The 10,927-nt window shown below is 39.5% G+C and overlaps 1 protein-coding gene across 3 annotated transcripts in view; it reads left to right on the top strand.

Moving 5' to 3' along the window:
- The window catches only part of NDC1 (NDC1 transmembrane nucleoporin), a 94,226-nt gene that overhangs the window by 64,302 nt on the left and 18,997 nt on the right, over window positions 1-10,927 (top strand). For all 3 annotated transcript variants that reach the window (XM_006839788.1, XM_006839787.1, XM_006839789.1), the window contains 2 exons: window positions 470-533; window positions 1,532-1,632. In XM_006839788.1, the coding sequence (XP_006839851.1) occupies window positions 470-533; window positions 1,532-1,632 (165 nt within the window). The remainder of the gene's footprint in view (window positions 1-469; window positions 534-1,531; window positions 1,633-10,927) is intronic.

Here is a 10,927-nt window from a genome sequence, read left to right as displayed (position 1 = left end):
AAAAAATAAATATATTTAGGCGGTTCTTTTGTTTTACAGAGAAATTTTCTGAGCCATTCTCTTAAATTATCTGTGTTGTAATCTTCTGAGGTAGATTGAACATACGTAATAAGATACTGAGTTGCAGAGATTAAGAAACTTGGCAAAGGTCACAAATAAGTTCGTGGCAGACACCAATGGTGTATGAATTTATTTCATGTTATATTTCGTGGGAGCCAGAATATGGAAACTTTTTGTTGTTAAAATCTACATAGTTAACTACATATAAGGACTCCTGTTGTAGGATCAGCACTAGACTGCGAATTACAAGTTTGGCAATTCAAACCCACCCTTGCTGCTTCTCTGAAACCCTATACAGGGCCACTATAAGTCAGAAGTGACTCATTGGCACTTACCAACAATAGCAACATATAGATATATAACATTTTTACATGTAGGAGTTTACTTAATATTTTTGTTTTACTTGTAGCACCCAGAGGCTTCCATTCAGGCTGTTTTTTCAGATGCTCAAATGCATATTTGGGCATTAGAAGGTAAGCAATCTCATTGAACGAACCGACTCCATGGTACTTAACAACAACAACAATATCATTGAACTGTAAGTGTGATTTTAATTACTCATTAAACATTGAAGTAAATTTGAAAGAGCAGTTCTGGACTTGGATATCTCAATCCAGATTTTCAGATGCACTTTTATGTCTTTGTTTTTTATCAGATTTCTTTTTTTTTTGTATTTAGTCTGTGCTTTACTTTGGATAGAAATTTCTATTGTACATAAGCCTGAGATTCTTCTGTATCTTTCTCTATTTTAAAAGGAGGCAATGAATAGATTGTTTTTAACTGCCAATTTTTGCTAAACACGAGAACTTAGTTGTTTTAGAACTGTGGGTTCTTTTCACTTTATAGACACTGCCTTCTCAGTAATTAAATGATTCTTCCTCAGAAAAGCCTTTCCAGATTATCCTGTGAGAGCATTCTCCACATCACCTTCTCTGCTCTTCCCTACATGCTCTACTTCGTTTCTTGACACTCATCATTATCCAACACAATACATTTTATGTATGGTAAAATATTCTCTACTAGAAAGCAGAGCAGAGACCTTGTCATTGTATTCGTGACTCACACAGTAGAGTACCTTTTCAGTGCCTAGTCAGATGTTTAGGGAGTCTTGGTGGCACAGTGGATAAGTGCTCAGCTATTAACTGACTGATAGGTCTACTGCTCAAACCCACCAGCTGCTCTGAGAGGGAAAGATGTGGCAATCGGCTTCCACAAAAATTACAGCGTTAGACAACTTATGGGGGGCAGCTCTGCTATGTCCTGTGGGGTGGTATGAGTTGGAATCGACTCAGTGTCATTGGTTTTGGGTTTTATTCAGGTTATTTATCCATTTTCCTATTCCATAGTCTCCCCCCTCTTTTTTTTTTTTGGTAGACATTTTGTATCTGTTCAGAGCATTAATCCTTGATTAAATAGATTTGCTTATTATGATTCGTGATTAACTTGTATGTTTGTTTTCTTTCCTCTTAAGGTCTGTCTCACTTAGTAGCAGCATCATTTACAGAAGATAGATTTGGAGTTGTCCAGACCACACTACCAGCTATTCTTACTACTTTGCTGACATTGCAAGAGGTGAGCAACATATAGATTAGGTGGGGGTAGAGGTTTGCCCCTGTTTTTTAAGTTTGTTTCTTATATATTACATTTATTAATAAGAAAACATGTTGGGGATTATCAAAAATACTATTCTTACCCTCAGAAAATTACAATCTCAAGGAGAAACATTAGGAAAACTTTTATTCTTGCTACTTACAACTTATACAGAAATGAAAAGGAAAATATACTTAATCTGTAGGATACACTTCTGGTAGTCAACAGATTATTTTGGCTATTGGAATTCTGTTCAGTCAATGTAAATTTATATCCTTACATAATTTGTAGTTACTGAATGTGGCGGGTAGTTACATATCTCATGTTCTGTAGATAATGAGTACTTGACCAGCCACCCAGGAAGATACAGCTAAGGCCAGTGGGTCCCCACCATCAGGCTAGGTGTCTAGTTTTAACTAACACTAACAAGTCTATTTGGGGAGCGCAATGACTCTGTAGGATAAACACTTGACTGCAAATAAGGTTGTAGTTCAAACCCACCAGCTGCTTGCTCCATGGGAGAAAGATGATGCTTTTTGCTCACACAAATTCTCGGAAACCTTATACAGGGTCGTTATGAGTCAGAACTCACTCGACAGCACAAACAATAGCAGCAGGTGTATTTATTTCTAGACTCACAGAAAGGTAGAAAAGTCAGAGATGCTTTCTACTTTCCAATAGGCTTCTGTTCTTACCTTCTTATAAGTGATGTTTGTTTGTTTTAAATTTTTATTGTGAACTGAGTGATCGTTTATATGGGAGAACATTGGCTTTACACCATTGTTTCATTGCTATGATTCCAATATCTTCTGTGCATCATCATTAAACAGTATTTGCTGCCATTCCTTCTATTTTTTTGGGGGGCAGGGATGGAGGGAGGAGGGGAAGTACACAAAAACACTGAGGAGTATATAATAATTTAAACAACCAAAGGGTACATTTTGCAAGCCTGCCTCTTGGTCTCCAGCACTCATTCCCTCTCTTCCCATGAGTTTAGAGTCCTCAGCTATTCTTAATTCTTAATGTCTTCATCTCTGCCTCCATTTCTGGTATTGCTACCTCTCTGGATAGGTTCTCACATTCTGCTCATGCTCTTCTCCCTTGATAGTCCTAGGGTCCTCTGTTTCTGGACTGTAGGATTAACTACTCCCTCTGTTTTTGTTACGTAACTTCTACCTTTACAGTTGTGACAGTTGCAGTTTGTCATGATAATAGTTACTCACTATTGAATCATAAGAATCTTATCCCTATCTCTTTTCACCAGACCCATCTAGACAAGATAAGAACTCTTCAGTGGGGATTCTACCTTCCCCTATAAACTCTGAAAGTAAACTCTCTCTTCAAAACTTTTATGCCAGTCACTTCATGCCTTTATCATCCCTGGAGGTGATGTTTTACAACACTTCAAAATATTAGTTTATGTCAGATGAGAGGTGTAAACCCTCAGTGCTGGGGTCATCAGAGCACTCAACAGCTTTTCTGAAGGCGGTGATACAGAACCAGACCTGGACGGTAGCAATTGGTGCATATTTTGGCCTTGGAAAGTAAGTTAATGTATGAAGGAAAATATGCTTCATTTTCTTCACACAGTTCCGTTCATGTTAACTCCTTTTGTTTATTTATTTACTTTGAGTTCTCTTTGTTCCTACTGTCTCATTTTTGTTACCTGAGACATGTATCCACATGTAGCTGTTGTTAGTTGCTGTTAAATGGATTTGGTCTTATTGTAAAAATTAGAAATGTTCCATAGGCTTTTCAAGGTTGTAACCTTTCAGAAGCAGGTGGCAAGGCCTATCTTTGCAGGTGCCATTGGGTGGGTTTGAACCACCTTTTGGCAAGTAGTTCAGCACTCAACTAATATTTGTACCACCCAGGGACTCCTATCTTCACATAGATCATGTTATTTTTTGTACTCTCCTCCCAGGTAACTTTCTTTAAATATATAATTTCCTAGTATTTTCCCACAGCTTCTCAGCTTTGGCATGAACTACATAGTCGGGTAACCATGATTTGGTGGTATTGTTGGTGTTTGTAATATAGCTTCTCACTTTGGATATAGATATAAAATAATAGTAACGAAAATGACTCCTCATCTTTGTACAAGGCTGTACAGTCTTCAGAGTGGTGTTTTCCATTATTTTATTAAACCCTCATAATTATCTTGCAAAGTAAGCAAGATGGAGATATATTAGCTCTATTTTAAAGGGGAGGCAGGTTTAGAAGTCAAAGCAGTGACCTACCTCGGGTTTCACACGGAAGTCATCTAGGAGTCAGGGCTACAACTTGAATCTAGTCTGACTGCAGGCCCTTGGCTGTGTAGTTGTTAAGTGTCATCGAGTCTGTTCCGACCCATAACTACCCTGCATAGGGTTTCTAGGTGTCAAGAAAAGCTGCAGATCTATGTTCTGTATTTTTCTGAACTTTTCATCATCTCGTTCTATTGGTTTTACTTTTTTATCCCTTTTTATGTTTATTCCTAGTACCCATGGAACCATGATTTTCCAACTCATTGGACTGTGATCTACAGTTGCAAATATATGTTAAGTTAGATTAAGACTGTTTGTCTATGTGAGAGTGTGTATCTATACATTAAAGAAGCAAAAGCGTAGAACAGTGTTTACTTTTCTTATGTGCATTGCATTCTATTGTTTTTCACTGTTTTATTTAGAAGTAATGCTGATTGAAAGTCTCTAAATTGATTTCACAAAAATCATAACTGCCATAAAAGTATTCTGGGTATCAGAATTACTGTGTTCTCACTTTCCTCACCATCAGAATTTCTAGTTTTTACTATTCTACTATAAGGAGCCCTGGTAGTATAGTAGTTCAAATCCACCAGCCTGACTGTAGGAGAAAGATGAGGCTTTCTGTTCCCATAATGATTTACTGCCTCAGAACCCTACACAGGGTCACTGTGAGTTGGAACCAACTTGATGACAAAGAGCAGTAGCAGCAGTATACCATGGTGTTATTGTTGTTATTAAATGCCGTGGAGTCAGTTCCAACTCACAGCGACCCTGTGTAGGGTTTCTGAGGAGCAGCTGGTGGTTCAAACCGACCTTGCGATCCAGTGCTTACCTTACCAGCACCACACCATAATTGCTTAAAACTGAGTATTAGAAGGAATACAAACTGTTTATTTGTTAATAGACACTGTTGGTAGGAAAATAATCACAGTTAGCCAAAAGGTGTGGCCCTTTATATTTTGAAACAGGGGAGTTGGAATGGAGGGCCAAGATAGAGACAAGGGTTTGGAAGTGGGGAGATGGAGAGAGGTAAAAAGAGTAATGAACAGGGCCAGTGACCTGTGGCATCTGTTCTCCCCTAAGACACATTGGTCATATCTTGCAGTCTTCAGATTTTGCAAACTGCCTCATGGTCTGTTTCCACTCCATATCCTAAGATTGATTATAATGACTGATTCAGTGTCCACATGGATCATCTTTCCCACACTCTGCTTCACAGTTCTTTGACTTCCTCCATTTCACTACCTGCTGCTGAACAGTACTTTGATTTCCTCGACTTCACTGCTTATGACTCTTCAGTCTCAAACCTCACCCCCAGCCCTCTAGTTTATTGTCACTTGAGTTGCTGTACTTACAAAGCTTGAAATTGCAGCATTCCATCCTTGAAGTCAGAATCCTTAACCTTTTTTGTGCTCAGGATCCCTTTGGTGGTTTGGTGAAACCCTTGAACTCTCAGGATAATGTTCTCTCAGGGTAAATGCATAAAATAAAGTGTTTAGGATTAGACTTTGTTGTTAGGTGCCATCAGGTTGGCTCCAACTTACAGTGACCCTACACTCAACAGAATTCACTGCCTGGTCCTGCTGCGCCATTCTCACAACCATTGTTCTTTACTGAAATATTAAATTTGTTATATACTAATATGAGCTCCTTAATTAATATATTAAATTAAAAGATCCAGCAGTGAGTCTCTTAATGATCATCATTTTGAAGTAGAGATTGACATGAATGGTATTTCAAGGTGTCTGTAACAATAGTAATATGATAGGAAAATGTTGATGATTTCTGTTGATAGTCATAGGAACTGATCTTTGTAAATTACTACTACTGTTCATAACTGAAAGAAAATGCTAAATTTTAGTCAGAGGTTATTGAAGATAAACATTTTATTTTTATCCCAAAGTTCATGAGCCTCAGTATAAGAACATTTGTTCTGAGCACAATTATCTTGGTTCTGTGCACTTTCATTGAATTGACCATTATTTTTGGTTCCTTTCCCCCATCTTCTTTCTCTTTCAGCTCCTTCCTGGTTATATGTGTCTCTTCCCATACAGCTTAGACCTTATAGTTTGTCACTTCAACCACATTCTTAAAAACTCCTTTTACCCCTTTGTATCCATGTCCTCTACCTGTACCCAGTTGGTAAAAGCTCAAAGTATTAATCCATAACCACCACCTACCCAGTCTTTCTCCTCTCCCTCTGGCCACAGCCATACTTCAGGCCCTTAGCATTCCTGTCATGGATTATTCCAGTGGCCTTTTGCTTCTAGTAACTCAACATGGATGTAACATGACTCCAACTACTCTGCTATTCTTCCTATTAGCCCTGTGCTATATGAACTATCATGAACTATTCATTTCCCTCCACATATTTACTGTTTTTAATCTTCTCTAATTGTATACATGATGCCCAGAACATATATATATATATTTTTTGTTGTTGTTGTTGTTGTTGTAGCTACTTGATAACTGCCATTTCAACACTGTATTTTGACTATCCATTTACTCCTGTTGTCTCCTTTATTTTTGTCAGAGTAAGGCAGAGACTTAGCACATCTCTATATTCCTAGCATCTAATAATGGCACCTGACAAATGATCAAAAAGCCAAACTCATTGCCATTGAGTTGATTGTGACTCTTAGCGACCCTGTAGGGGTTCCGAAGTGTTTGTTAGATAGCTGTTGGATAGCTTCATGACTCAGCTGACGAAGAAGGCTTCTCTTCTAGGGCCTGAACTAAGTTACAGTCCTGATTCATTGTGTTGATGGCAATGATCCCAAACCACCCTTCCATGTAAAGAAGCAAGGATATATGATATGACCTATAAAAGCAGTTAAATGCGTTTGCTTTTATGTTCGATCTAGAAGGGGGATACTTGCTCTTACTAAAGAGAGTAAGTTCTGTGTTCTGTCATTTAAAGTAAGTTGTACAGTACAGGCTTCTAGGTGTTACTAAGAAACAGTTCTATGGGACAGTTTTATTCTTTTGTCTTACTTTTCAGTATCAATAACATCAGCCATACCACTGAATCATTAAAGGCAAAATGTGAAAGGAAAGGGAAAGGGGAGCCTTTCACCCATCAGAGCATTCAGAGGATGAGCAGTGGTGTGATGGATATGCTAGTGTAGTGGTTCCCACAGTTCTAGTCATCCTGGAGAGATCACAGTTATCATAAAGGAGCCAGGAATCCCCACACACATGGCTGTCATCTGAGTAATTATGCCTGTCTAACATATTTGTAGCTGTCTCTCAGAGGTTTCTATTTGCTGTTTTGGTTTGTTAAATACAAATTTATTTGTGAAAGCATTACTGAGTTAATGGTTGGTTGGTGTTAGGTGCCATTGAGTTGGCCAAATCATAGTGACCCTATGCACAACATAACAAACACTGCCTGGTTGTTTTGTTACTACTTTTTCCCCCGACAGTAGATGAGGAACAACTGGTATGTGTTAGATGTTCATAATATATATATTCTTTGTCTTCAAAAGTATTCTTTTATATAGAAAGTTGGTGACCACAATGCTAGAGAATGTTTTTAAAGTTTCAGAATGCCTTCTTTTCTTTGAAAAGGCAATGTTACCTTGATGTAAGTAAATGTTAGTATTATATTTTTGCCTCATCATCAAAAGGTCAAATTCTGATTTCCTTAGATTATTGAAGTTGATTAGCCTTCTGGTAAGTTTTTGTAAGTTACCAAGCAGTTATGATGTACTAGGAAACAGGATGGGAAAAGATAGAGACAGTTCCTGCTTTCTAGGAACTCACATACTGTATAACATACAGATAATTAAGGGCCAGAATGTGCAGAAATGCGAGTGATCAGAGACCATCCCACAGGTAAACCTAAGCTAATGTATAGTCCATTTGCAAAATGGGATTGTTAAAGTTAGTTTTTTTATGTGCCTGGTAAAACATATATAGAAACAGGTTTGCCATTTTAAGTCAGTGATTATTAATTTAAATTTATTTTAAAGGAGACTTTATATTAATACTTTAAAAAAAAAACTATTTTAAACTAGGATATATTTCAGAGTTCAGATTTTTTCTTTTGGATTTTAAAAACGTAGTATCGTGTCGGAGTCCTGCTCCAACCGTCTCGCAGGTGCCCGAGGGAGGGGTGTGGATGAAGAAAAATATGTACAAAAGAAAAGCACTGAGGAGAGGACACAAGCTGATGGCAAGTGACGAAGTTTGTTTCAAATCTCCGAGTTTATATAGGGTGGTTCTGCAAGTCATTGTTGTTTTGCATAGTTACAAGTTTATCTTTTGCTGTGAATCACGCAATCCTGGGAAAGCTACTTTCCCTGCATGTTTGTCTTTTACTGTGAATCACGTGATCCTGGAAAGGCCACTTCCCCTGTGTTGATAAGCAGACTTTGTCTGCTTAGACCCAGACTTAAAGTTTTATGAGGCCTGTAAGCCTTTTGGCCCCCAACATCTCCCCCTTCTTTATTTAACTGGGATGCTGTCTGTCTTAGGTGGCCGGCAGAGGCATCTTGCTTTACCCGTCATGGGGAGACATACAGCAATGGTTTGTTCCCTGTCTTAGGTTAGCACATGCTTACCAGTCCTTACCCGTCTTTGACTACACATCATGCATATGCCGGGGGAGTGTTTTTAACTGGAGGCCATGGAGCTTAATTCCTAGGCACTTAATATCAAAGAAGGCCATTTTTAGTAAACAGGGAAGTAACCATATAATTGCTAATAAAATGGTAAGCCCGACCAATAGTGGCCCCCACAAAAACTTCAAGCTAGCAAAGGTGGGGAACAGTCCTCGGATGTCTTCAAAGATCTACTGTGCTAATTCTGCAGGGTGACTGTCCAGTGGGCGTGTATCACGCATCTGGGTGATCTCTTGTAATGCTTGAATATGGAGGGTCGCATTACTGTGAGTCCATACTCCTTGGAGATGTTGTATTACTTGCTTCCAAGGGGTAGCTGTGCTATTGTAAAGCAAAGGGGTTACACATAGATGATCAAACTCAGCATGGCAGGAGGTACGGCGCAACCCATGAAGGAATTCTATCTCCTCTGTGACCAACGTATCATACAAAGTGTTGACCTTGTTATCCAATTTTACATCTATTCTTGCTTGTGTGCTGAAAGCATTAGTGGAATTTCTCATTAGGTCATCTACAAACTGTGCTGTTTGAACCTGTTGGGTGAGCAGGACCGTGAAGGCTGATACAGAGATGAGCATAGATATAAAAGTGGCGATGCCCAAGATTATCATACCTATTGCTCGCTTGGACTGCCGTATAACGGCCCACACCTCTTTCCACACCAAGAGGCCTTTTTCATCATACCATTCACCCGTGACATTAACAGGTAGAAAAACGAAGGCGGGGTGTCTCAACAATACAAGGGTTTGGGGCAAGTTATTTATACAGTTGGTAACATTACAGGAAGAGCAATGGAAGGTTGTAACATTATAGCCATCTTTTTTACTGGCGTTAACTTGTAAGGTACCATTCAGTTCTGGAATAAGAAACACATATGGTTCTGGAATGCAAAGCTCGACTCGAGTCTCATTACTATCCGGATTACATCTTTTAGTTCCTAGACAGTTAAGGCTCACTGCTAACCCGGCTATACCAGAGACATTGCTACAAAATGTAGTCTGATTTCTTTGAGAAAAGCATACAGGTTTCACAAAGACTGTCCCATTGTAGTCAAATCGTTGGCTTTCTGGTGAAAGATGTTGACTGTACTCAACAAGTCCTTGTGTGGTTGTAAAGTTAGTCACATTCACAAACAGAGGAAAGGGTCTCTCATTCCAGTCCACTGGGTATAGCAGGGGTGGATGTGGTACGATCACCCAATACTCTGTTGCTGTCATAATGCCGAACCAGGCGCTCAGGAATCCAGTGAGGGGCGTCTTCATCCTGTGGAAAAACACATACATAGCCTTGTCCCCAGATCAACTCAGGGTCGGGCCCATTCCATTGCCCTGTTAGAGCATCCTTCCATTTGACCAGAGGGGATTGTTTGTCTCTTGGGATCCCCATGTGCCGATCCGCAGCGGTTAGACCGGAGGCATCAGTTAAAAGAAAATTTAAAATAAAAATTACATTAGGAATTCTGAGGTGTAGGGGGATAGTTTTCCCCTTTCTTTATTTTAAGTAAATAAGATTGTAAGGTTGCGTGGGCATGTTCAACAATGCCTTGCCCCTGAGGATTATAGGGAATACCAGTCTTATGCTGGATGGAAAATGTTTTGCAAAAGGTGGCAAATCGAGCACTAGTGTATCCCAACCCAGTATCAGTTTTAATCACACGAGGCATTCCCATGGCTGCGAAGGCTTGCAAGCAATGTCTAATGACTTGAGTGGTACCCTCTACCGAAATGGGGGAGCAAAACAAGAATCCTGAATAGGTGTCAATGGAAACATGGACATATTTGAATCTGCCAAAGGCAGGTATGTGGGTGACATCCATTTGCCATAGTTCATTGGGTTGCAAGCCTCACGGGTTGATGCCATATTAAGGAACAGATTGGTATAATGGGCACTCAGGACAAGAGTGCACGATTTGTCGAGCGGCTTCATGGGGAATGCGGAACATTTTGTGCAAGGACTGGTTATTCTGGTGGTGTAGTTGGTGCGAAGCTTGCGCACGTTGAATACCAGAGTGTAAATAATAGAGCTGTGTATCAGTAAATTGATTGCCTTCAGCCAAAGCTCCTTGCAATCGCGAATGAGAGCAAATGTGAGCAATAAATACAGACTCTTCTCGTTGTCGTAGGAGTTGCTGAAGCTGTTGAAATAGAGTTTGAATGGTGGAACTACTGGTCTTAATAACACAAATGGTTTCTAATAATGGAACTGACTGTGCTATATACAGACTGTCAGTATAAATGTTTATGGGTATGTCAGTATTGTCTTTCATCGCCTTCACAACTGCAAGGAGCTCAGCCTGCTGGGCAGAGTAACCTGGGCACTCAAGAAGGGTGAAATTTCCCACAGTTCCATAGACAGTGCGCCCCTTGGAGGAGCCATCGGTAAATATTACAGAGGCACCAGGGATAG

The sequence above is a fragment of the Chrysochloris asiatica genome, unplaced genomic scaffold (genome assembly GCF_000296735.1).
Source record: "Chrysochloris asiatica unplaced genomic scaffold, ChrAsi1.0 scaffold00026, whole genome shotgun sequence".
Lineage (NCBI taxonomy): Eukaryota > Metazoa > Chordata > Mammalia > Afrosoricida > Chrysochloridae > Chrysochloris > Chrysochloris asiatica.
Note: the sequence above shows the minus strand (reverse complement) of the source record. Positions and strands in the feature narration are given on the sequence as shown.